Source organism: Tachysurus vachellii, chromosome 24 (genome assembly GCF_030014155.1).
Source record: "Tachysurus vachellii isolate PV-2020 chromosome 24, HZAU_Pvac_v1, whole genome shotgun sequence".
In the NCBI taxonomy this organism is placed as follows: domain Eukaryota; kingdom Metazoa; phylum Chordata; class Actinopteri; order Siluriformes; family Bagridae; genus Tachysurus; species Tachysurus vachellii.
This window is the reverse complement of record NC_083483.1, coordinates 14,598,815-14,625,693: the sequence shown is the minus strand read 5'-3', so window position 1 is coordinate 14,625,693 and position 26,879 is coordinate 14,598,815. Positions and strand designations below refer to the sequence as shown.

General features: G+C 40.4%; 2 protein-coding genes and 1 long non-coding RNA gene across 4 annotated transcripts in view; 2 read left to right on the top strand and 1 right to left on the bottom strand.

Moving 5' to 3' along the window:
- Positions 1 to 1,678: 1,678 nt before the first annotated feature.
- LOC132839444 (interferon-induced protein 44-like) lies at positions 1,679 to 12,664 on the top strand. The gene is made up of 13 exons (XM_060860414.1): positions 1,679 to 1,719; positions 1,964 to 1,997; positions 6,268 to 6,451; positions 6,626 to 6,775; positions 7,076 to 7,214; positions 7,454 to 7,554; positions 7,659 to 7,812; positions 9,626 to 9,659; positions 10,574 to 10,766; positions 10,892 to 11,038; positions 11,189 to 11,360; positions 11,533 to 11,633; positions 11,734 to 12,664. The coding sequence occupies exons 1-13, from the start codon at positions 1,689 to 1,691 to the stop codon at positions 11,896 to 11,898; spliced, it is 1,605 nt and encodes a 534-aa protein (XP_060716397.1). The 5' UTR covers positions 1,679 to 1,688; the 3' UTR covers positions 11,899 to 12,664.
- A 499-nt stretch (positions 12,665 to 13,163) lies between these two features.
- LOC132839446 (uncharacterized) lies at positions 13,164 to 15,742 on the top strand. The gene is made up of 4 exons (XR_009647729.1): positions 13,164 to 13,869; positions 14,900 to 14,937; positions 15,210 to 15,292; positions 15,450 to 15,742. It is a non-coding gene; the product is annotated as an uncharacterized LOC132839446 (long non-coding RNA).
- A 256-nt stretch (positions 15,743 to 15,998) lies between these two features.
- kif16ba (kinesin family member 16Ba) overlaps positions 15,999 to 26,879 on the bottom strand; it is a 21,608-nt gene continuing 10,727 nt past the window's right edge. Inside the window, exons 15-30 of one of the 2 annotated variants that reach the window (XM_060860411.1) lie at positions 25,929 to 26,066; positions 25,420 to 25,502; positions 24,863 to 24,951; positions 23,747 to 23,800; positions 23,406 to 23,607; positions 22,695 to 22,951; positions 22,216 to 22,597; positions 21,840 to 22,088; positions 21,301 to 21,641; positions 20,878 to 21,036; positions 20,457 to 20,559; positions 18,280 to 18,324; positions 18,036 to 18,158; positions 17,782 to 17,871; positions 17,611 to 17,694; positions 16,000 to 17,200 (exon numbers count right to left, since the gene is read on the bottom strand). In XM_060860411.1, coding sequence (XP_060716394.1) covers positions 17,036 to 17,200; positions 17,611 to 17,694; positions 17,782 to 17,871; positions 18,036 to 18,158; positions 18,280 to 18,324; positions 20,457 to 20,559; positions 20,878 to 21,036; positions 21,301 to 21,641; positions 21,840 to 22,088; positions 22,216 to 22,597; positions 22,695 to 22,951; positions 23,406 to 23,607; positions 23,747 to 23,800; positions 24,863 to 24,951; positions 25,420 to 25,502; positions 25,929 to 26,066 — 2,564 coding nt within the window. In that variant the 3' untranslated portion in view covers positions 16,000 to 17,035. Of the gene's footprint in view, positions 17,201 to 17,610; positions 17,695 to 17,781; positions 17,872 to 18,035; positions 18,159 to 18,279; positions 18,325 to 20,456; positions 20,560 to 20,877; positions 21,037 to 21,300; positions 21,642 to 21,839; positions 22,089 to 22,215; positions 22,598 to 22,694; positions 22,952 to 23,405; positions 23,608 to 23,746; positions 23,801 to 24,862; positions 24,952 to 25,419; positions 25,503 to 25,928; positions 26,067 to 26,879 lie in introns of both variants that reach the window. The other variant, XM_060860412.1, reaches the window with a different exon arrangement.

Sequence of the window (26,879 nt, the reverse complement as noted above, 5' to 3'; positions counted from 1 at the left end):
TGTTTTTTTTTTTGTGAGAGATGTGCAGCATTTATATTTGCTTTTGTTGTAACCAAAGGTTTTGCAGTGTTCCTGAAACAGCTTATCACTGATCATCACAATAACTTTATCCTTTTCATCCAAAAACACCACTTTATGATACATTATCCTAGTATGATGATTCAATTTGGACCTTTGTCAAAACTCTTGTGTATGAGGTTAGAAGCTAAGCTTAATCCCCTTAAATGACAAGCACATGCTGTTTACAATATTTCCAAGACTCTGGCTTACAAAAATCAGGTGCAACACATGTATTGTTGGAAATGTGGGGACCCATTAGATCTTAAAATATGTGTACTAAATGTATATCCTGTTGTTGTCTTTGATATATGGTGACCAAATAAGTAAAGAAATGAGCTCCTTTGCTGATGAAGCAACAGATATGGTTCATGTGTCCAACACAGTAATTGTAGGTGGACATACATACAGAACAAGGAGCATTCTGATGTTGTCAGCTAGTTCTGAACAGGACCCAATCTTTGGAGAAGTTGTTCATTTAATCCCAAAGGTGGACAAAAACATGTGAGGATTGTTAGTTATTTATCTTGATCACTTTTACTGATATGATGTGGAAAAGATGGAAGAGTATAGACTTGTAAAAATTCCTTCTGGACTGTCATATTCTAATATTAGATATATTTAAATGTGTTTGTATTTATCCCCAATGAGCAAGTCTGAGGTGACTCAGGCAGCAGTGGCAATGAACAACTCCCTTGAATGGTATACAAAGAAACCTTGAGAGGAACCAGACTCAAAGGGGAACCTCATCCTCATATGGGTGGCACTAGAGGGTGTGATTATAAATATACAGTCTGACAAATGTACAATTTCTGGATGACTCGGGATGGGTAGAAAGAGAGAGGCAGTGGAAAGGAATTAACGTAGCTGCTGTTCATAATATTAGCAAGCACTAGATGATAATGTGTATAATATAATTTGCATTTTATTAGAGCACAAGATTATGGGAAGTATTGTGTATGCCAGACTAAAGAGAGAGGTTTTTAATCTACATTAAACTCAACACAGTAAATGTGTCACAATACGTGTTGTCCTGGAACTTACGCATTTATGTGTCAGAATTTAACACATTTCTAAGAATGTACACACCTTGAACAGGAAGCTAGTGAAATCGAAACTAAATTCATACACAGACAAAACAAGAAGTACATACTTGCTTTATAGTCATCATCAGAAAGGTAAGTCACAGAACATAAGGCAATGTGTAAAAGCTGTTAAGGATAATGTAGAAAGCAAATCTGTGATCATTTTATTAGCATGTAGTTGAAATAAAAAATACAATTGGCAGTGCGGAGTTCCTGTGACACTTAATTTGTTCTGATTAATGTAATGTGATGTAACTTAATTTGATTGGTTTTTCAGAGGTTTAGCAACCACACCATAAATAAAAGGTTAGATTATGATTTATGTCGGCATATAAATGTCGGAAGATTAATGGTGATTATTCAGAAGCCAGAACTGATCAACACCACTCATGTGACCCATGGTTTGTGTGTACCGGACTATCAAAATAATGCTAATATAAAACAATTGTCGGCGTACCACATGCTAAGCACTATAACACACACACACCACACGTGTGTTTGTGTTAATGGTGGTGATGACTACATTTTACAGGTGTAAATTACATCATGGGTTCTGTGTTCTCAGGAGAAGAGGATGGTAAGTTGCAATATGTTATCACACTGTTCACTTTGAATATAGTTGTTGTGTGACTTCAAATCATGCCATTCTGTATAAACTCTACAGACTTGTTTATGAAAATCCCAGCTTCAGCCAATCTTGTGCCTAAAACCATTCTACCAATTCACTGACGTTCAAATTGTGGCATACTTTTCTACATAAAAAATTCTGTTACATAATTCTACAATATACACTAATTATAACGCCCTGTTTATTCTTACAGTTTTTCCCACAGAACAGAGGCGAGTAAAATGGAGGTCAGTGTTAATGTATTGTGTGTGTGTGTGCATGTATATTTAACTAAATATTATACTCTTCACTAAATCAGATTATTTTCATATAATATAGCTGCAGCCTATGTTACACCTTAGCGAAAAATAGTGAATACCTCACTCTCACACTCTATGGGGTCAGAATTGTTTCGTTATTCTGAATAAATATACTATGATCCACAAATAAATATAAAGAGTTTCACAAATATTTTTTAAATCTTTTTTAAATATTTTTTTTTAACAAATGCACAATAAGCAAACCGTAAATATATGTTACAAATTTCACAAAAGAAATGAAATTCACTCACTCATCTCACTCATTTTCTACCGCTTATCCGAACTAATTCGGGTCACGGGGAGCCTGTGCTGATCTCAGGCGTCATCGGGCATCAAGGCAGGATACATCGCAGGGCACACACACACACACTCTCATTCACTCACACACTATGGACAATTTTCCAGAGATGCCAATCAACCTACCATGCATGTCTTTGGACCGGGGGAGGAAACCGGAGTACCCGGAGGAAACCCCCGAGGCACGGGGAGAACATGCAAACTCCACACACACAAGGTGGAGGCGGGAATCGAAATGAAATTCACAAATAAATACAATGGGATTTGCAAATAAAAATTTTTTTTATAAATATATATTTAATTGTATTTATTTGTGAATGGCTTCCTGCTCATTTGTGAATCGCGTTCTGTGCATTTGTGGATTTGAAACATTTCTAACGTCAAGACGTGCACAAGAATCCACAAATAGATGTTCTCCGCCCACCGTCTACTCCAGCCAATCGGACAACGGTCTCGTGGCGCTGACCAATCGTGGCACGGTCTACCTCCATCCAATCACGTTCTGATTTACTCGCTCTGAGGCTGTTCTTCAATGCAGTGTCTAGTTTGCACTCGTTTTTTTCATCCAGTACGATTCTCTTGTTCTATTTTGTGTGCCTACATTTACATTTACATTTACATCATTTGGCAGACACCCTTATCCAGAGCGACGTACATAAGTGCTTAAATCTCTAACATTGGATACATTAATGCTGGCTCACTAAGTTACATACTTAAGATACCATGAGTTTAAAACATTTGTTCAAAGTTACAATGAAAAAGTGTCAAAGGGTTTTTTTTTTTTTTTTTTTTTTTTTTTTTTTTTTTTTTTTTTATAAATGCAAAAGATAAAGAAAGAAGTTCTAGTTGAAGTGTTTCCTGAATAAGTAGGTCTTCAACCGCCGCTTGAAAATAGCCAGTGACTCAGCTGTCCGGACCTCTAGGGGAAGTTCATTCCACCACCTTGGTGCCAGTACAGAGAAGAGTCTTGTAGTATGCTTGCCTCTTACCCTGAGAGATGGTGGAACCAGTTGAGCAGTGCTGGTAGATCGTAGGGTGCGGGGTGCAGTGCGCGGAGTGATGAGGGCTTTGACGTAAGAGGGAGCTGGTCCATTTTTGGCTTTGTAGGCCAGCATCAGTGTTTTGAATCTGATGCATGCAGCTACCGGAAGCCAGTGGAGGGATCGCAGCAGCGGGGTGGTGTGGAGAACTTTGGCAGGTTGAAAACAAGCCGGGCAGCTGCATTTTGGATCATTTGCAGAGGACGGATTGCATTCATAGGTAGACCTGCCTATAGTGCGTTGCAGTAATCCAGTCTAGAGATGACAAGAGACTGAACAAGTATCTGAGCAGCCTGTGTGGACAGAAATGGCCGAATCCTTCTAATGTTGTAGAGAAGAAACCGACATGAGCGAGTCACATTAGCAACATGAGAGGAAAAGGACAGTTGATTGTCCATGGTTACCCCAAGGTTGCGAGCTGTGGCTGAAGGGGAGATCAGATCGTTGTGCAAGGATATAGCAAGATCATGACCTGGGGATGAATCACCTGGGATGAAGAGCAGTTCAGTTTTGCTAGGATTGAGCTTTAACTGATGAGCAGTCATCCATGATGAAATTTCTGCCAGACGTGCTGAGATCCGGTCAGAAGCTGTGGCATCTGAGGGTGGGAAAGAGAAGATAAGTTGGGTATCATCAGCATAGCAGTGGTAAGAGAACCCACGTGAGGAAATAACTTCCCCAAGAGAGTGAGTATACAGGGAGAAAAGAAGAGGACCAAGTACTGAGCCCTGTGGAACGGCAGTGGAGAGTCTGCGTGGAGTAGATGTCACTCCCTTCCATGTTACCTGATATGAGCGTCCTTCCAGGTAGGAAGCAAACCATTCCCAAGCTGAGCCGCAAATCCCCTGAGGGTGGATAAGAGAGTCTAGTGGTTGACCGTATCAAATGCTGCTGAAAGGTCAAGGAGGATAAGGACAGATGACAGTTTGGCTGATCTAGCAGCATGTAGTTTCTCAGAGACATCCAAAAGGGCTGTCTCTGTGGAATGAGCTGCTTTAAAGCCAGACTGGTTGGGGTCTTGGAGGTTGTTCTGTGAGAGATAGACAGACAGTTGATTATAGACAATGCGCTCAAGAATTTTTGAAAGAAATGAGAGAAGTGATACCGGTCTGTAGTTACTGATGTCTGATGGACCCAGAGCGGGTTTCTTTAAGATGGGAATAACCCTTGCTCTCTTGAAAGTAGTTGGCACCTGACCAGATGCTATGGATCTATTGACGATAGTGGAAATGAAGGGCAGAAGGTCTTGCGAGATGGTCTGGAGCATAGTGGAAGGGAGTGGATCCAATGGGCAGGTGGTAGGATTGCAAGACTGGATGAGTTGTAAAATCTCTTCTGCTGCTACAGTTGAGAAATGCGACAACAAAGGTGTAGGGTAATCCATACTCTGAGATATAAGTGCAGTCGGGGCTGAAGTGAAGGTCCAGCAGATTTCCTCAATCTTCTCCTGGTAGAAGGAAGCAAAGTCTTCTGCAGTCAGGGAGGTTGAAGAAGGTGGAGCCGGGGGGTTGAGCAGAGAAGAGATGATGTTGTGGAATTTTCGAGGGTCATGTGAGGAAGTTTTTCCTTGTAGAAGGAAGTCTTGGCAGAGGTCACATCTGAGGAGAACTTGGCAAGAAGTGTTCAGTAAGAATCAAGATCTGCATCAAGTTGTGTGCCCTTTCACATGTATTTACAGTCTCATGATTTTTTTTTTACTTTGCATTTTTCTCATACTGATGCTTTCACTTGCACGTACATGATTTAGCCCTGTGTGCCATCGTTCTACGTTACAGTATATAAAGCATTATGGTCGTGAAGAAATGACATTTTATTCTAATGTATACAAGCTGTATAGAGGAATTATGATACCTTGAATGATGAAACCTAAGAGTTATTGTAAGCATAATGCATCCTGCTTCCTTTAGCTTTTACTTTAATAAAGTCACACAGTACATATTCAATCAGCAAAATGTGAGCAATGTTTACAGGTGTACCGTTGTCCGATTGGCTGGAGTAGACGGTGGGCAGAGTCCACCTATTTGTGGATTCTTGTGCACGTCTTGACATTAGAAATGTTTCAAATCCACAAATGCACAGAACGCAATCCACAAATGCGTGCAGTGATTCACAAATGCACAGAACGCGATTCACAAATGAGCAGGAAGCCATTCACAAATAAATACAATTAAATATATATTTATAAAAATTTTTTTATTTGCAAATCCCATTTTATTTATTTGTGAATTTCATTTCTTTTTGTGAAATTTGTAACATATATTTACGGTTTGTGCATTTTTTGTACGATTTATTGTGCATTTGTTGATTTAATAAATATTTGTGAAACTCTTTATATTTATTTGTGGATCATAGTATATTTATTCAGAATAACGAAACAATTCTGACCCCATATATCTCTCTCTCCACTGATTGCTTTATTATAGCACAAGATTAGACTCATGTCCCTTACCCTGAGTTTTGCAGTACTGATGTCTGTCGTAACTCCTCAATTCCTTTTGCAAGTTTTGGGAATCACGTTGTTTAACTCCTCACAGGCTAATATGGTCTGCTATCAGCTAAAAGTGTCACCTTTACCTAGACTGCAGTGCTCTTGAAATATTTTATAATCAGTTTTGCTTAATCTTCAATCTTCTCGCCATCATTGAATTTTTGCAGTTTTTGTTTTTTACAATAGTTTGTTCACAGATTATCTGTCAAACTAGCTCTGTAGTCTCTAAAAGAGTCTCCTATCTGTTATCATCTGTCATTGCTTCGAAAATTAAATGCATTTTATAATTTTTGTCTTATACACATTTTCTATTTTAATTTTGATCTAAAAATATACTTTATTTAGCTAATGTCTCCCTTTGATTTTCTTTTAGTGAAAGAGAACCGATGCTACGGACACTGAGGGGGTTTCAGTCAAACGAAAATGTTGAACATCTCAGGATTCTGTGTGTTGGACCAGCGGGTTCTGGGACGTCTGCCTTTATCACCTCAGTTACTACTGCACTCAAAGCTTGTAGTACTTATCATACTCCCTCACTCACTGGAGGTTCTGTTAAGGTAAGGTAACAATACAACAAATAACATAATTTGAATATCTAACATTCAAACACACTTGTCTTACTTTAGATGAGTTTCTATTTATGTAAAGGACACACATTCATGACTAACATTTAAATATAAAAATAGAAATTGCTGACATGATTTACAGAATTTGTTTCTACCTGAATACAGTATGCCATCTACAAGCTGAACAAAGGCACAGAGGGATCCTTCTTTCCATTTGTATTTGGTCATACAGTCGGTCTTGAAAAAGGTTCAGCTGGCATACACACAGAAGACATCATCAGCATTCTGAATAGTCATATACAAGAGGGAAACAAAGTATGTTAATGATCTTTCAGTTTGTTAGCATGTAAGATATCTCAGAGGTACAGAACCGTAAAGTTATTTCCACATATTGAAAAGTTTCAATGCCCTCAAATAATAGTCTATTCAATTTTTTAACATTGTATAAAAAAGTGCAGTTAATGTAAATTAATTTCACTTTCTGGATCACAAAGTGTTTAACCTACATTATCATACAACCAGCTATCCATATTTGCATTGCTAGATAAATATATATTTGTGGAAAACACCTCAGCTCTCTTTGACCTATCTTGACAGTTCATTTTTTATTTTCAGAATAAGGATCCGACTGCTAATAATGCCCTAATTCTAAATGACCAATTTCATTGTCTGGTATTTATAGTACCAGCAGACATAATCTCCAAAATGCCTGGAGAAATCAATAAAATGAAACAAATCTTGCAAAAAGCACCATGTAAGTCATCATCATGCTATTTTATTATAAACTCACTTTCATTACTTATTATATGTATTGCAATTATTGCAATAAATGAACTTTTCCACAACATTCTAATTTATTAAGATGCACCTGTATGTATTTATTACTATTGGTTAATGAGCAAAATATAAAAAAGAATTTGTTTTTATGAAATATCTGTAATGGAATAATCAGTCCAAGAAAATTATTTAAATGATTTGCATGCATCATGACAGCGATTCCTAAAGTTGTCATCATGACCAAGGTGGATGTTGCATGTCCACATGTCAAACTGGACCTGAAAAAGATCTACAGGAGCAAGAAAATTTGGGAGACGGTAAGCACAATGACCTCATTCAGCTGAATGAACTCCAGTATCAGAACACAACATGAGCTTTACTGCAGGTTCATGCAGGTCATTCTCAGTGTCTGTCTTTCTAGATGCAGACGTGCCATGAGCTTCTGGGTATTCCACTGAAGAACATCTTCCCTGTAAAAAACTATCATGAGGAAATCGACAACAACAATGAGATTGATGTTCTGATTCTCACAGCAGTAACAAATATTGTGAAGTTTGCCAATGACTTTGTCATAGGTAAGGTTATATACAGTATATTTAAATTCAGTCCTATTCAAGTATTTTTGCTATAGCATAGCAATATGCAGTTACAGTCCAAAGTCATTTTCATGGTTTCATGGTGCCACCCAGAGTAGTTTCATGTACCTTTAGGCTGTCCATGTGGAGTCAACGTTTCAATGTGTTTGTGACAAACTGCATATTGCTATGCTATAGCAAAAATACTTGAAAATACTTGAACAGTTTCAATCTGTTGTGTGTTCTTTTTGCTCAGCACCATTAACCCCTTCAGCTCAGATCAGTCTGGTTCTTCTCTTACCTAACTTATCAACAATACACTTCCTTATGTAGTGTTGCAGCTCAGATGTTTTTATTTTGTTTTGTGCACCCTTCTGTGTGTCTGTGCCTCCTTTCCCCTGTGGAGTGTCTGACCCTGACATTCCTGACCTGAGTTCAAGCCACAGCCTCACGCTCTGCCTCACAATCTCTCACTCTCACTCTCTTTCATCCCTCTGCTGTGGCTCCCTGTAGATTTGGAAAATAAATAATTTAAATTTATTTTATTTTAGTTAGTTAGATTTTAAAAAATGTAATTCTAAATTCTAAAATTATGATGCTCTTGCAACATTAAAATAAACAGTGTTTCATTTGTTTGTCGCTCAAAATATGCGTCATAACCGCCGACTTGCGAAATCCGACACCCATCCAACTCTCTTGACTCATTTATCTCCCTTGCAATCTGACTGAATAACCGCCTACTGGAACAATGTTGAAAGACAGCCAATCCCCTGTTCTCAGGCTTCACATCAGTTTCCTTGCCCTCCTGCCACCTTGAGCCATCAAGCATACACCCTGTCATCAAGCCTCCATCAACCTTCTCTATCTAAAGAGGAGCACCTGCAGCTGTGTCGGTCCCAGCTTACCCCAGCAGAATGCAACTAAAGATGGGGAGAGAATAGGGAAGTACATCAACTTTTGTCAGTTGGGCCATTTCATTGCCACATGTTTGCTTGGTCAAAATTAGCGGCTCATTTGTAAATGTGGGGCTATCGGTGAGCCAGACTGGGTCACTAATGACCGCTGACCAGATGTCAAACTAACACCTCAGGCCAGTGTCCCTGTTGAATTATTGAACTATATCACTATACCTGGTTCTGTCTGGCAACCATTGGGAACACACTTGGCTGAACCTGGCCTCCTCTTCATTTTTACTTTAATACTTCCTCAGCTTTACAAATTTTTACTTCCATTCTATTCATGATTACAGCCCTCACCAAACTCAACTGCTGCTCCATTCCTTTCATCTGTACTACGTAGCCAACCTACACCTTCACCAGACTTATGGAGCTATTCACTTCAGCCGCAATGTTAATCCAGCCAGACCCTGGTTAACAGTTCACTGTGGACTGCATACTCATCCTGCATACTCAACCTGCATACTCTTTGCACTTGCAGCCTGTGTCTACCATATTCAACAATAACGTGGTGAGCCATGAGTTGCTTGCAGTTACTGTAAATTGGCTCTATAAAAAAGTGGGGACACTTGAGCTATTGTTTCAATTGTTTGACCACAAATACCCTGGCCTACATCTAACCCAGCTTTTAAACTCTTTAAAGGCACTTCTGGTCCTAATCACCCATTTACATTTACAGAATACATTTACATTGTGCTGTGATGTTTTTAACTTTTTTTTTTTTTTTTAAATAAAGTTAAATCAGGCCATCATCTAAATGTTTTATACTGATGCTAAAGTGTAATTATACACTAAATGCTAAAGATTACAGTTCTACAGTACAGTAACACTGGCTAATTATCTATTTTCTCTTACAGCTTCTGGAAAACCATGGAGGCACGTGAATTGGAGGTCAGTGTATTAATACATCAGCAGTAAGTACAGTATGTGTGTGTTTTTAAGGCTCCGTGGTCTAGCATGAGCTGAAATCCTGCTTGCATTCTCTATTTCCCATTTTGGGTTATTGTAGATTACTGATTGCATGTATTATAGATTATATTGATTGCATGTATTATAGATTATATTGATTGGAATATATTGTTTGGTTTTTAATGATTTTGAAATTAATAACTCTTCATAACTCTTCATTTACCTGATTTGGTTTAATATAATATTAAAATTTTCTAACACTGTCACTTTAGTTTATTAGATTCCCACACTTCCCTGTTTGGTTTAATATAATAAATTGGACTCTTGCACTGTCTTTTCCCGGATTTGTATAGTATTAGATTACACACTTTTATTTACTCTTAATCTAATTTAATCCCCTGTTTGTTTTTGGTAATAGATTACGCACTTTCACTCTCTTATTCCTTGGTTTGTTATTGTTTCATTAGATTTTCTCTCACACACAATTGTTTGATTTATTGTAGCATTAGATTCAACTTTATCCTTTTACTTGCAGCAAAATATGCAATGCCTTAATCTCTGGAAAAAGTAAATTCACTTAATAACATACAGGTCTAATGCTGAAAATAGATTGGGAAAATCAAAGAAAACAAGTGTATATGTATGTGTGTATATATATATATATATATATATATATATATATATATATATATATATATATATATATATATATATATATATACATACACACACACACTGTATATATATGATTGAGCCACCAACCAGGTACAAATCGCTTAGGATATAAGGGTTTGTGTATGTTGACAGAGAAATGTGTGGTATAATGTAATTAAGGAGATAATTCACTTTGTTATATTGCATTTTAATGATTTTGAATTTTGATGAACTTCTTTTAGTGAAAGAGAACGAATGTTACAGACACTGAGGGAGTTCCGTTCGAACCAAAGTGTTGAACATCTCAGGATTTTGTTTGTTGGACCAGCAGGTTCTGGGAAGTCTGCCTTTATCACCTCAGTTAATACAGCACTCCAAGGTCGCAGTACTTATCTCGCTCACTCACTCACTGGTTGCAAAAGTGTCACAAGCAAGGTAACAATATGTAACCTTTAATATCTAACACTCAAATACACTTTCATTTTAGTTTAGCTGAATTTCTAATCAATTAAAGGACACAGCTCACGTGTTTAATAAAATTTATTTCTACCGGTATACAGTACACTGTCTACAAGCTGAACAAAGGCACAGAGGGATCTTTCTTTCCATTTGTGCTCGGTGATACGATGGGTCTTGAAGAAACTTCAGGTGCACGCACAAAGGATATCATCAGCATTCTGAATGGTCATATGCAAGAGGGATACACAGTACGTTAATGTTTATTCACATATACAATATCTCTATGGTAGGAAACTGTAATATTATTTCCACATATTGAATTATTTCACTGCTCTCAAATAATAATAATCCATTGTCCATTGCAAGTGCATATAATAGTCCATGTCTTTTATTTTCAGTTTAATCCTCAGAAGGATCTAATTGCTGAAAGCAATGACTATAACAGCACCCCACATCTAAATGACAAAGTTCACTGTCTGGTGTATGTCATATCAGCAGACACCATGGCCCAAATACCTGATGAACTTACTAATAAACTGTGTCTAATTCTAAAGGGAGCACATGAATCAGGTAAGTCATCATTCTTTCCTTCTGATTTTTGTAATCATTCATTCATAATAAATTGACCGTATCTTACTCTCTGATGTATTACCAGAATCAAAATAAAATACAGTTCTCTAAAATATCTGTAATCATATAATGAGTCAAAGAAAAACTTAATAACCTGCATGCATCATGACAGCGATTCCTGTAGTTGTCATCATGACCAAGGTGGATGCTGCATGTCCACATGTCAAAGAGAATGTGAAAATGATCTACAGGAGCAAGATGATCAGAGAGCAGGTAAATACAAGGACCTCATTCAGCTGAACTCCAGTACCAGAACAGAACAAGAGCTTTACTGCAGGTTCATGCAGATTATTCTCGGTGTCTGTCTTTCTAGATGCAGAAGTGCAACGTGCTTCTGGGTATTCCACTGAAGTACATCTTCCCTGTAAAAAACTATCATGAGGAAATCGACAACAACAATGAGATTGATGTTCTGATTCTCACAGCAATAACAAATATTGTGAATTTTGCCAATGACTTTGTGAAAGGAAAAGTGTAAAAGTTGGTGTGCACTAGAGGTGTGTGACTGTCTGCATGTTTTTTTTTTAAGTCATGATGCACTTCTTTAATGTACAACAGTTAACAAGTTAATGATTCAGATCGATACTGAAGAAGTTTCAGAAGAAATCTGTTTAAGAAACATAGCAAGTGGGTGGTGCAAATGCTGTAAAACAAACATGGACATCCAGAGGAAGTAAAGTACACGTTAATTAATAATCAGCACATTAATCAACTACAGTTAATCCAGTGATTGGAGTATGTTTAATCAACAGTGTTTGAAGATCATTTATGCTAGATAGCTAAGCTTGATATCTATGATATTAATCTGCTTTGAAAGGCTAACCTGGTTTCTAAAACATGACTAAGCCTAGGAGCTCTGAGGCCTGTTGCATGAAGCTGTTTCAGTGGCTACCCAGGAAAGTATTTGTTTAGTTTGAGAGAACTCTACTTTTTGGGTCTGTTTTTTATCAGGTTTCATCGGTATGGTAACTCGCACAACAAGGCTAACCTGCTACAGAGCAATGGAGCATGCAAATTCAAGCAACATGCCACTGATTATCATATGTGACTAACCCTTATATGTGACCTATTATCATTGGTAACAGTGGATCTCTCTCTCTTGCTCTCTGTCTGTCTCTGAATATATAGATGAAAGTTGTCTGACAGACATATTACACTTTCAAACAATGAAGATGTTGAAAAAAACCTCTAAAATGATGTGAATGATTTGTTGAAAAGCTCTAAAAATAAATCTGTTACTGTCATTTTGGAGCTTTCTGACTTAATTATTAACACATTTATGATTTCCTTAAAATTGTGTCTATTTCCTATATTTAAATTAATCTTAAAGGCTATACTCCACCATTCATTTGTCTTCAGTAAGCACTTTATTCTGGTCAGGGGTGTGATGAACTTGGAACCTGCCCAAGGAACCCAGGACGTGAGGTAGGTACAACATGGATGGGACGCTGTCTCATTGAAGCCATTGCAGGGTGCCATGGACACACACTTGCTTTGACACAGGGAAGGCAACTGATTGTCTCAGGGAGATTCATCATCATCATCATAAATGTTTTACACTTTTGACATTTCTTGCAATTTTTGGGTCTAAGAACAATTAATTGTGAGACAACATACTAGATGCATGAGTAGGCTCAGTCGCTCTTCTTATGCCATTTACTGTACCGTGTTTTACATGCGATGCCAAGCTTTGCAGTTCAGTTTACTCCCTATCAATAGGGACTTTTTAGGGACAGCCCTACATACACTACGAAATGATTCATGTGGTTAGTTTGTAAAAATTAAAATAAACCACATTTTCAGCATAAAAATGTTAAGTTTGTAATATGTACTTGTATTGGTGAGTTGATAACTCATTTTAATGAGTCTTTCAAAATTAAAATAAAAAACTGTCAACTTAATTATATATCGATTTTGAGTAAACACTTTTACCTTCACATACTGTAACAACAGAAAAATATTAAGTTAGTGAAACTTGTATATCTAGTGAGCATCCTTTAAAAGCTGAGTAAAGGCTGAATTTGCCCGAACTTGTTTTGCTGCCAGAGCGGGACAACTAGGAGCCGGAGAAACAGGAGAATATTTTTGCTTTGTTTTAATATCAGCAGCTACCAACTGTATCTGTCTAAATGTATCTAAATCGATGTTGTCACACACTAAACTGAAAAAAAACGTTTGACCTAAGCTAATTCATCGATTCTAAAGTTAATAGGCTTTTAGCTAGCTAGTGTGTTCAAAATAGACTTTATGTTTTGTTTTACAGTGGCTGAATGATGTTAATTCACATGGAATGGAAGTCCTGCATGACCTGGATGTATCCAGAGCCTGTGCCCTGCTAATGGGGCTGATATATGCACTCAACCTCAGCTACCCAAAGGAACTAAAAAATACTTTTGAGATGTTTCAGAAAATAATTCTTGAGCTGGATGGTCTGAAAGCTAGCTCGAAGGTAATGTCTTTAAAAAATAAACTGTTGTATTCCTGAAATGTTTCATGTAAATGAGGGGATGTGGTAGCTCAGTGGTTAAGGTGTTGGGCTACTGATTGGAAGGTCAAGGGTTCGAACCCCAGGTCCACCAAGCTGCCACTGCTGGGCCCATGAGCAAGGCCCTTAACCCTCAGTTGCTCAGTTGTAAGTCACTCTGGATAAGGGTGTCTGCTAAATGCCATAAATGTAAAAATGTAAATGTTTTGTTGTGCATACACGTACAGCAGCTGTAATTTTGACAATTTTTTACATGAAGGTTAGTGTTGTATTTGTTTGAGACTTTAGTTCTGTAGGCTGTAGTTTATGTGATTAAGGTAAAATTTAATACTTTGCAATAATATAAAAAAAGGAAGAAATCTTTGTTTCAGCTAGGTGGACCCAATAATCTGGCAATTGTCTGCTAAATTCATTTTTCACGTTTATTATCACGTTTATTTCACGTTTATTATTTTATTTATTTTTTGTACCTACCAGGTTACTAAGAAAAATACTTGATTCTTTGCTTGACTTTACTTGAAAAATACTTGAGTCCTAGACAATTATGTTTTTGTCCAAGTATTGTAAAAAAAACTTTTTGGACATAAGTTGACATTGTTTTTTATAATAAACCAGTTTCATCATAAAACTGGAATTGCTGTGTTACTGTATTTCTTCTGATTGAATTGAAATAAGTTACTTATACTCAAAGAAAATCAAGGTAACAATTTGCATGGTCATATCCAAGTAGAATGGAATCAAAATAAAGAAGTTAGAATAGCTTAAAGTATGTAATTTACCACTTAATATCATCAAAATTTAAGCTCTTCGAGGTTAAGACAAATAATGTTGGTTGTACTAAACAAATTGGGTTAGTCTAACTATAAAAGGTTCATGATATCTACTTAATAATGACTGAGTTGAAATTACTTAAAAAGATGCATGCAAATTGCAGAGCTAATCCTAAAATTCATGAACCATCTTCTCTTTTTGATCCATCATGTGCTGAAACCAGATGGTGTGTTTGTAGGCGAAACTCGTGTGATTTACAAGGTGAGTCTCAGCATTGTTTCCGTACAAAACAAGCAGTGTGGTAGATGTTTGCAGGAAATTAACCATAAGGCCATGTGACTTTTTTACATTTCAAGTAATGTTCAAAAAAGTTTCATCAATGGTTTAAAATTCTTGTATTAATAGTAGTAGTTTTTAATTAGTCCAGAAAATATGGTGCAGGTGTTAACTCTACAGTTCCACCAGAGATGATGTGGACTCAACCAGAATATCTTTTAAAAGCATGACCGAAGGAAATCTGTTCTACATCCTAGAGATGTATGAGAACGAAGATGGATCTGTGCCAGCCACGTTTGACATCCTGTTTATGATTGGCTGGAAGCCTCATGAGTCACAGGTTTGCTGCTTCTTGATTGGCTCTAACTGATCGTAGATGTTTTTTCCAGAATTTAATTCAATTCTGATCTTGTACAAAAAATACTAAAATATACCAATGTTGCAGTAAAGTTTTATACTAGCGTCAACAATTACCTTTTTGTTTTTCCAAATTACAGGCAAAACCCAGCGAATAGAGGTTCGGCAACCAGGTCCTTTGGAGATTTGTCAAAAATCAGCCGAACTCCGACAGCCAACAAAACAGACAAATCCAGCACTAGCGTTAGCTGACTCAAACCAGCTCATCAACATGAATATAGAAAGAGTGTTGCTTAATAATGATATGTACATAAAAACTATTGTACTGTATGTAAAATGGAGAATGAATGACCAGTCATATAGGATTTTTTTTTATTTAATGTTTTGAACAGATCAGAATTTCCTCAATGCTAAAATAAAATGTTTTGCTAAATATACATACAAATGTATAAATAACCAAAAGGCCTTCAGATCTCCGGTCACCGTTTGACGAAATATCATGCCCCGTAAGAGAAAAATAGTGCAGTTCTTTCTTTCTTTTTACAAACACCATGGCTTTTCCAGTAGTCACTTCATAACTCAAATTCAAATGAAGAACCATCAGGAAAATGACGAATCTCAGGAAATAATCATTAAAGAAAAGTCAGGGGAGAAGAAAGAAACATGAATTAATTCTCTAAACTGTACAATGTCTTTCCCTTTCATATTGCGTTAGTAGAAGAAGCACCTATATACACACACCGCACAATAATCTGCATTCTTAAATCATCATATGCACATATGGCTTTCAGAGAAATGTATTTGTCTGTGCATGTGAAAGTTATTGTTTCATTTCAGTACAAAGACAAAAAAGTTGTTTGTTTTTTATGTTCATCATGCTATAGAACCAAATTCGTAACTATTCGCTATGACATATTCTGTTAAATATTTGGTGGTCACGCCAGTGTAACTTAGAACAGATTAGCAAATCTCAATAGGATAGAGGTCTCATTTTGGAAGATGTATGCTGAAGTGTTTTACTCCAAAAGAGTGTACACTAGTAGCCTTATACACTAATCGCAGTAATGTTGGTGGAGAACGGTTCCAGTTGTGGCCAGGAGGAGTGCTAGCAGGTGGTAGACTGTAGTTTATGGTGTACTTGCATAGGAATGTGCTAGGCTGGGATTAGCTGGATGCTGTCCACACAGGCATATTCACTACACCAATAACTACAGCAATAACCACTCGAAGAAATCTCAATAATTACAGTAATAACCTGTTCATAGCCATAAAATAGTAAATAAAAAAAGAACAGTGGATGTATGACATCTAGTGCAGTTTAGGCAAAACTTCAAACACCAACCGCCTCAAAGTAGATTTGCGTACAGTTTGATTTTATACTGTCTAATATGTTAAATCGATGGCACAAGGACCCGTGTATCATTTTTACCTCAGAACAACCAGGCCAGATAACTGCACATAATTTACAGTCATTCATTTTTCTTCTTCTGGTTGCTATAGTAACAGGAAGCAGGTCCGGGTGAGGGGATCTAGCACGGACCTTGATGGTCTGTTGTATCTAGCCTAAAATGTGGGACCACCAAAGGCACGAAGGCTAGTACTTTGGCTTTCTGATTATTGCCTACTTAACCACCCTGGTGCTATCCTGAGAACGTGTGGAATGACGTGGGACGTGCATGGACATACAGAAGTGACGTAGCCTCAGCAGAGGTGGTGGTGGTGGTAATCAGCCTGTTCCATGACTGCTGTAGTCAAACACTCCCTTCTTGAAGAAGGGTGAGATGTCACACACGGCATGTTTGGAGAGCTGCAGGCCCGAGTCGTCTGCTCGCAAAGGAGAAGACGAGCAGGATGTTGACAGCATGATCTGGAAGAAGTTTCTCAAGTAACGCTGAGAGATAAAAAGAATGTAACTTTAAGCCACAGATATATATAAAAAGAGAAGAGTTGACCAGAATTTACATTGGAGCCAGCCAGTCAGATCCAGGTAAAAAGAGAGCCAGCCAGTCAGAAATGAGTAAAAAGAGAGCCAGCCAGTCAGAAACAGCTATAAAGAGAGCCAGCCAGTCAGAAACGAGTAAAAAGAGAGCCAGCCAGTCAGAAATGAGTAAAAAGAGAGCCAGCCAGTCAGAAATGAGTAAAAAGAGAGCCAGCCAGTCAGAAACAGTTATAAAGAGATCCAGCCAGTCAGAAATGGGTATAAAAAGAGGCAGCCATTCAGAAACATGAGAGACATAAATATCCAGATTAATATAAAGAGCATGCCAAGTAGTCAGTTGTAAAACAGAGATACCATCTTACCTCCAGGTGACTGCGTCTCTCAGCCACCATTCTCTCATCCCGGTTACCAAATATTTTTTTCGGAGGGAACTCCAATGCTGCTAGCTATAGCAAAGGAGAAGAGCAGCAGATTGCAGCATCCTATTGAATGAGTATGTTTGGGATTCTGGTTTAGCATGACAGCGAGTTTACCTCTGGGTATTTCATCTTGAGGGATTTGTGCATTTCTCTGAAGCGGCTGTAGCGTCGAAACACAGTCCATGTTTCATCCAAAACGGTTATCTGATTTAAAAAAAAAAAATAAATCATTCGCTACAGAAAGATCAAGCTCCGAATATGAAAATATATTACTATATAAATAACTTTTATTTGGAGAGAATGTACTAGAAGTTGTCATTTACATGTTCAATAAACTTCTAGCCAAATTAGCCTTGCTATTCACAGACCTTGACTTCGAATTCGTAATGCTCGTCCTTGCCCTGTCCCCGCAGGACGTAGCGAGGGATGCTGATCTTCACCGGATCCTTCAAGCTCTCCAGACTTGGACTTAGCGGGACTGACACAAAGCGCTAACATGAGGGAATAGACAGAAGCCACATTTACCCCATTTTGCTATACTGTATATCCCACTTCTTTTGAATTTTACTGTCAAGTTATTTGTCTTTCTACAAACTAGTAGTGAGATCATACCTCATACTTCTGTCTACGTGGATCTACAAGACGTGTATGGTTGTTCTGTAACAAAATAATGAAATAAATTAACACACATTGCTCCAGAAGCTAAAATTTAAACACTAAACTGGAGGAGTGGAAAAATCAATATACAACACTTTAATGTACCAGATGTATTTTTTCCATAATGTTTGAACTGCCTGGAAAACAGAACTTCACTGCCTAGTGTAAGTGTAGTCTAGTTAGCTGTTGTTGTTATTCAGCATTTTAACCATTTCCAGAGGTTAATCCTTCATCCATCAGCATGGATGCCTATATAAAAACCCAGTTTGCTCGCTTACTGCTACGGAAACAGCATTCATTAGCATCTGAATTGACGGTATGTTTTTCACCAAACACTAGATATGATTAAGTAGTTCATTCATTCATTCATCTTCTACTACATCGGGTCACCATGCATGTCTTTGGACTGGGGGAGGAAACCGGAGTACCCAAAGGAAACCCCCGAGGCACGGGGAGAACATGCAAACTCCACACACACAAGGCGGAGGCGGGAATCGAACCCCGACCCTGGAGGTGTGAGGCCAACGTGCTAACCACTAAGCCACCGTGCACCCTGATTAAGTAGTTAAAATACTTAAATTAGCACACTTTTGCTAAGCTTTGCTAAGCTAGCTAAGCTAGCTAATAACAGAGAGATGTTTTAGCGAGCTACGATGTAGCTATTATGTTACATGTAGCAAGCTACAATTTAAGCTCAGACAACACTTTTGTGTAATTGCAGCCATTTCCAAAATTTTTTCCGGAACTAAAGAATAAACAGACGACGTGTAACGATAAACAAAGCTAGTAGAGATTGCAAGAATCAGAATAATCATGCCCTTTCATCCTGTTCACCTGCTGCACAGATCTCTGGAAATTATGTGGGTTTGAAGCATGCAAAATCATTCTCAGACACAGATCAGACTGCTGATTGGACAAGGCCTCTGCTAACACAGCCATGTTAACTTCCTCATCCTCTGGCTGACTTAAGCGACTCATTAAAAGCTTTATTTTATACACCATCTCCGCTGAAATGATTCTCAGGTACAGTACCAGTAGAGAGCTTCGCTAGCACCAACGGTTCTGGTTGGATGTTTTTGTTATGCTACCAGACTTAAGATAAATGTATGTTTGAGTGACTTTGAGGGACACAGATTATTAAAATTAAATTCGTTTAGGGGTTTATTTTTGCAGAACTGGATACAAATAAATTTAATCTTGCAAACTGTTAGCATGCTGAAGCGTTGAAAAAACTCACAGATGACTCACAGAACGAAGCGGGTCTTATGGTCAAAGGTTAAAGGTGGCCTTCACAACAAAACCGTTTTTACTTGTATTTTTTGATATGTGTTAGGTCCATATGTGTTTGTGTTGTGTCGTGAATTTGAAAACGAACTGTTACCTCCCCGGTCAGCTCTAGCCACTTAAAAGAAATAAGGGGAGAAATCAGGTCAGTTAGAAAAGCTGGTCACTCTGACGTCAGAGTGACTGAGCTCATTACTATTCATGAGCTGTTCCACTTGAGACCGCGCCCACAGAATTCGTGTAGCTCAGTGAGTTTCCTATACAGCAAGGATGTCTGAACATCAACGGGCTTGTGAAGAAGACATTCTGCTGCAATTCCAGGTGATTGTAAACAAATGTCCTCTAGCCTAGGCTACTTATTGCGCTGGGTGAATGAATAGTCATGCTCTCATATCCTAGCGGTTAGCCAATCGGAGCCAAGCAGCATAGCTCATTTGAATATTCATGAGAACTGGCGCAAATCGAGCTGAGTCTTCCTGCAGGCTTTCTATACCACACTAGAATGGCTTGAAACAAGGTAACCAAGGCATTATTTCCACAAAAAAAATGTTAGAGTCCATGATAAACTTCAGACATTAAAGTACCTTTAATAGTCACTCAATGCAAAACTGACAGTTATTCCTAATCAGGCCTAGCAGGGGCTTCTCATACCCATCGTAGGGCTTCACATGATTAGTCTGCTGTGTTGCAGCTGTTAATACTCTTCACAGCGGATTGGCTGCGTGTTCTGTGTTACGTTATGTAATACGATCCATTCAAAGCTTAAAAACAAAAAGGTAATTGAGTTATAGTGCGAACCCCAGGTTGCTATGGCAACAGTGTCTGTAAGGCGTTGTGGTGAGAACTACCTGCAGCGACTCCGAGGACAGCGACAGACCGTTATTGTCCGAATTTTGCCGGTTCATCTGCCGGAGCCTTTTCTGAACCTCTTCTTCGATGTATGCTTTTAACCTAAACACACACACACACACACACACACACACACACACACAATTCAAGGATCCAATAATCGAGGGTTTGAACAATCAGTAAGGAATAATCAGTGTAGCTCTGTCACTGTACCACTCTCAAACAAGATTTTTTCTTTATATATAACATAACATTTAGGAAATCAGGGAATATGGGAAAAGAGGCGGAGCTTATCGTGCTAGAAGAGGTTACCTGTGAAAACCGTACCCTGCAGATTTACTTTACTGCAATATAGTAAATATCCTGGTGTGCGCGTGTGTGTGTGTGTGTGTGCACGTGTGTGTGTGTTAGAGCAGATACCGGTCGTCAGTGAGAGGCAGCACTGTGTTCAGGCTCTGGATGGGGCTCATTGGACAGTTCCCCACACTGGTCTTGTCATCACTGCTCACAGACAGGCTCCGCCCACTCGCCTCACTCTCACTGATCCTCTGCTTGAGCTGAGCGATTTCCCTCTCCATCCTGACACACACACGCAGTTGTTGATGTGGACGTCCCAGACGCTCGATTGACTGCATGAGTTCTAGTTCACTTGTTAGTGTTCACTTGCACAAGGTTAGCGTCAATTATGCTGATGCCGTAGCCATCAAGTGCCATATTACCTGATATTCAATCAACTGGCTGAGTTAGCATTATAACCTGCCCTCTGCACACTGAGTGAAGTCTTCAAATTCTAACTGACTCGGAATAAGGTTTGTAAACACACACACACGCACACAAACACACCTCTCCTGGTCCAGCTCAGGCACTGCAGAACTCCCTGTGCTGTTGTGTCCCATGGAGGCCACGATGCTCCTCCTGCGAGCCTCCTCTGCCTCAGGCTCCAGGCTAAGGCTCCGGCGCAGGGCCGAGTGTCTCCTCTCAAGCCGAGCCACCGCCTGCTCCAACGCTTCCCTCTGCTGCTTCTCCCTTGTCTCCAGGATCTCCTGCTCTTTACGACGCACCTTCTCCTCCTGCCGCGCCACGTTGGCCGTGAACTCGTAGGTCTGCTGCAGCTGCAGGAGCTGTTCTGCGCTGACGCTGTGCTGAGAAAGACGCTCCTGTTTCTCCTCCAGCTCTTTCTCTATCTGATGAGAAGAGAGTGAAAAAAGGGGAGTTAGAACCTGTTACAGTAAAAACACAAGCACATAAAGCAGTAATGATACGAGTCTCACAGGTCATAAATAAACTAAAGCATTCCAACATTATGTAAATGAATGAATTAATTCATCTTCAGGAAAAAGTGAAAAAGCTAAATTATAATATTTTTAAATTTCAGTGCTGACCTGATACAGCATCTCGTCCAGTTCCTTCTCCACCTGCTCGGGGCTGCCCTTCGTCTCTTTGCCCCGAACTCGCTCCAGCGCCTCCTCGGCTCGGTGCAGCTCCTCGGACACGGCGGGCAGGTGACTCTCGCGCAGAGAAAGCAGCTGTCGCTCTTTATACTGCAGCCTGTGTGCAGCCTGAGAGAGCTGAGCCTCCTCCTGCAGGAGAGACGAGGCGTCCTGCAGGCCGCACGCCATTGTCTCACGCATCTACCACGGGAGAAGGACAGGGGGACGGAGGGAGACAAGAAACTCCTGATGTAGTCGTAAACATTAAAAGTGACATTTATACGATGTGATACGATGTGATACGATGTGAGGAGGCTTTCCTTCCTACCAGTCTCTGTTTCTCCCTGTGTGCGTGCTGCAGGACGCCGAGGGTGGCGTGATCGTTGGCCACCTCCTTCCCGAGCCGCTCTGTCTGCTGCGAGAGCCCCTCCACCAACACACCCAACTCCTGCACCTGCTCCTGTTTGAAACTCTCGTACCGCTCCCTGGCGCTCCTCAGGGCCTCCTCGCCGGCGTCCTCGCCATCCACCCTTGCCACCTTCGCCAGCAGCAGACCCTCTCGTATCTCAGCCAGCGTTCGCTGCTCCTCCTCGAGACGGCGAGCTTCGTCTCGGCTCAAGAGCGCCGCCGCCTCCTCGCTCCGCTCCCTCAGTTGCTCCTCCAGACGGCCCACGAGAGAGAGCTGCTCTCGCTCCTGCTCCTCCAGACGTCTAGACGTGCGGATACAGAAAATCAAATTATTTTTTTTTTAAATCATAAATTCAACGTGTTTATGAAGATGTTTTTTTTTGTGTCGTCCGTCTTCACCTCCTCTCCAGCTGGATTTTCACAGCCTGCTCCTCTCGCTCCCGTTTCAGACGCTCCAGCTCTCTGAAGAGCTCCGTCTGCTCTGCGTGTTCTCTCCTGACCTGCACATCCTCTCCACGTTCCTCTTCCTCCTCCTCTGCCTCTTGCGCCTCCTTTTCCTGCGCCTCCTCTTCCTCCACCTCCTCCTCCACATGCTGCTCCAGCTGCTGCTGCTTTCTCCTCTGTTTCTGCTCCTGCTGCTCTCTGTGACGCTCCTCCTAAAAAGGGTTCAATCCTCTCTCTTTAGCAAAGAACCCAGCAAAATATATACACATTTTTTTAAAACACACTCTATTTCTCTTCTACATTCCGCTCATAATACGACTGACCGATCTGAGTGTAGTTCTTGTTCTCAGCATATACCATAAAGCAAAACTCTTAAAGTCATTAACCATTTCTGCCATTAACACTTTTATAACCAATCATAGCATAGGTCCCGCCCCTAACACCACTGTGACCAATCGGAGAGAAGTTCTCATCCCTAATTTTATGTCACTGTTCTCTACACCCCTCCCTATTGTCACTGTAACCTCTGAAAAGAGTTCCCACCCCTAACTCCACGGTAACCATCTGGAGCACAGGTCCCTCCTACCCTAATACCTCTGTGACACATACTCCACTATAATCTCCTCTCTAAACCCCACCCCTCCATGATATCCCAGATGTGCACACCTGGAAGCGCTCTTTCTCTGCCAGCAGGTCCCTCATGCGGCTCTCGATGTCCTGACTGCGCTTGCGCAGACTCGCCTCCTGCCTGCGGATGCGCAGCTGCACCTGCTCTGACTCCTTCCTCTGAGACTCCACCTCCTGCTGCATTCGCTCCAGCTCTGCCTTCTCGCACTTCTGCTTCTCCTCCATCTCCTTGATCAGACGCCTGTGGTGCGCGCACACACGCACACACACACACACACACACGCACACACACACACACACACACACACACACAATAACCACCTTATATTACAATTAATATACATCTTTTCTTTTACACAGTTCTTTTCCTTTTACCAGACCTTTTGTGTTCAAGCTTCTCCAGCTCTTCTCGCTGCTGCCTCTCAAACTCCAGTCTGTAAAACATGACACACTGTTAACTGAAGTCAAACACACACACACACACACTTTTGAACATGTTATTCAAAAAATTTAGAATGGACAGTTTTACCACACTGCATAACACACACACACACACTGCACAACACACACACACACACACTGCACAACACACACACACTGCACAACACACACACACACACACACACGCACGCGCACACATAAATGGCAGTAATGAGCTGGTACATGCAAAGCAATGAGCATCAACACACACACACGACATGTATCACTAGATCATTGCGTGCATCTTTCATGAGAACATTTTAGTATCCACCAACATCGTGTTTGTTGTAGGTGTTTAGTGTAAACATTAGATGTTAGATGCTTAATCCGTTAAGGTTTGAATTTTGGTGAACTGTTTATAACGGACTTAACCTTTACGCTCTATGATGCATGTTAACGTCTCTCATTAAAATAGCGAGTGAATATTGTTTTGGACAGATACTAAAATGTCCTGAGGAAAAGGAAAATTGTAGTCAGTTCCAAAAAAAAACCAAAAATGGACTGCATCTATGTGAGAAAAAAAAAGTGAACAAATGAAAAAGACAGCTGATGTTAGGACAGTTAGGTTCAGTTGTTTTTTTCTCACTGGTTGGTCTACCTGAGAAAGACCGGCCCCTTCTCTGTGTAGAGGCTGTGATCAGGGAAGTTCAGAAACACAGCGTTAAACACCGCTAAATGTGGGAGCCCTTGGAATGAAACATCTACTGCAAAAATTCAGGCACAGATAAAGCAAATGTAAGGAACTCTGGCATCTCAAACCAAACAAGTCACCCAAAGTGCTAACGTTCTCAAGCTCAGATGAAAGCTAGAAACTTTCTGTCAGATTCCCGCTCACTCCTCGTTAGCATTACGTTAGAGCATCTGGGTGACGTATGCCTTTAAATCCAAGCGCAGGCGAGTGGTACCGTGGATGAGGATTGGGGAGAGAAGCATGGAGAGAGGAAGATCAGGGAGAAAAACTAAGATGGGAGGAAGAAGAGGAAGAATCACACACGTACGTATCCAGAGCTGCTTACCCAGGGTTATAAAGCATGACTGTAGAGAGGTTTTCACAGGACTTGGAAAGATCCGTCATGGAGAGACTCAGTGTGCTGAGCAGACCGCTCTAAAATAACAAAAGAAACCAAATTCTAACATTAGGGAAAAGGGGGGGGGGGGGGGGAGCGAGAGAGAGAAAGAGAGAGAGAGAGAGAGAGTTAGAGAGGGGGAGAGAGGGGGGGAGTGAGAGAGAGAGAGAAAGAGAGGGGGGAGAGAAAAAGAGAGCACGCAAGAGAGAGGGGGAGAGGGGGGGGGAAGAGAGGGGAGAGCGAGCGAGAGAAAGACAGAGAAAGAGAGAGCGAGAGAGAGAGAGAGAGAGAGAGAGAGAGAGAGAGAGAGAGAGAGAGAAAGAAAGAGAGATAGAAAGAGAGAGAGAGAGAGCGAGAGAGACAGAAAGAGAGCGAGAGAGACAGAAAGAGAGCGAGAGAGAGAGAGAGAAAGAGAGAGAGAGAAAGAGAAAGAAAGAGAGATAGAAAGAGAGAGAGAGCAAGAGAGACAGAAAGAGAGATAGAAAGAGAGAGAGAGAGACACTGACCTTCCTTTTCTCACGTAGTTTAGCTGCCTCTTTAGGATGGTTAAATCTGAACATGTTGGTTCTGCCCAGCAGAATCACAGCACCTTTGAGCACACAAACGCACACACACGCACAAACACACACACACACGCAAACACACACAAACGCGCACATACACAAACAAACGCACACACACGCACACAAACAAACGCACAATAACCAAAACTACTAAATGAACAGATAAAGGAATGAAAGATAATAGAAAGAGAGAAGAACCAAACACTGTAAGTCTGGGGAATGTGGAATACACTCCAAGATTTCACATGAGATTTGTTTTATTCTTTAGCAAAATGAGATTCACCATCACAGAGTGTCACACTGACCAGCGCCACCTCACAGAATTTACAGTGTGTTCTCCTGTATGATGTACACATGAACACAACCAGACTACACATGTAAAGCAAATCAAGACTCGTTTAACGGTTCGAAGGTGTGTCGGGTTATAACTGGTTACAGGAAGAGAGACAGACCTTGGTTGAGTTGGCAGGGTTCGGTGACTTGAACTCCGTTAACGGAGCACTGCGACTCGTTCAGAGGGATCAGGGTCACGGTGCCATCCTGATTCTCAAACAGACAATGTTCGCTCTCCAGTCCCAAGCCGTGCAAAACTGCAGAGTGAAACGGTATCATGCTGTGATTCATTATGACACTGTTCAGTGCTGAAAGAAGTCAGTTGGCGTGTGACATCAGCTGACTGACATCTCTGAGAAGCATGAGGTGAGAAAAAGGGAAAAAGTGAGCGATCTGTCAGGGAAACGTAGGCCGATGCTTCATCGGGTAGCTGGTTAGATTGTGTAGGCATTTTTCGGCCTATTTAGTGGTTGCTGCCTGTTTGGCTCATTGGTTGGTCTGGTGGTGTATAAATTCATTCAAAGAATTTATTGTTATTTATGGTTGTTTAAAGGTGCGGTGCACGATGTTTGAGAAATGCTTCAGAATACTGAGTCGCGCCGACAAACAAAACAAACGTGTAGCCAATAAGCAGAAAGGGGCGTGTCTTGTCAATATGCGGCGAAGAGAGCGTTCAGTGCGCATGTGTGACATAAGCAGAAAGGGGCGTGTCTTGTCAATATGCGGTGGAGTGTGTTTTCAGTGCGCATGTGTGACATTAGTATAAAGGGGCGTGTCTTGTCAATATGCGGCGAAGAGAGCGTTCAGTGCGCATGTGTGACATAAGCAGAAAGGGGCGTGTCTTGTCAATAGCCGTTGGAGAGAGTGTTCAGTGCGCATGTGTGACATAAGCAGAAAGGGGCGTGTCTTGTCAATATGCGGTGCAGAGAGTGTTCAGTGCGCATGTGTGACATTAGCAGAAAGGGGCGTGTCTTGTCAATATGCGGTGGAGAGAGTGTTCAGTGTGCATGTGTGACATTAGCATAAAGTGACTGAAACACTGACATGGCGGATACATGTCGTTACCTCTG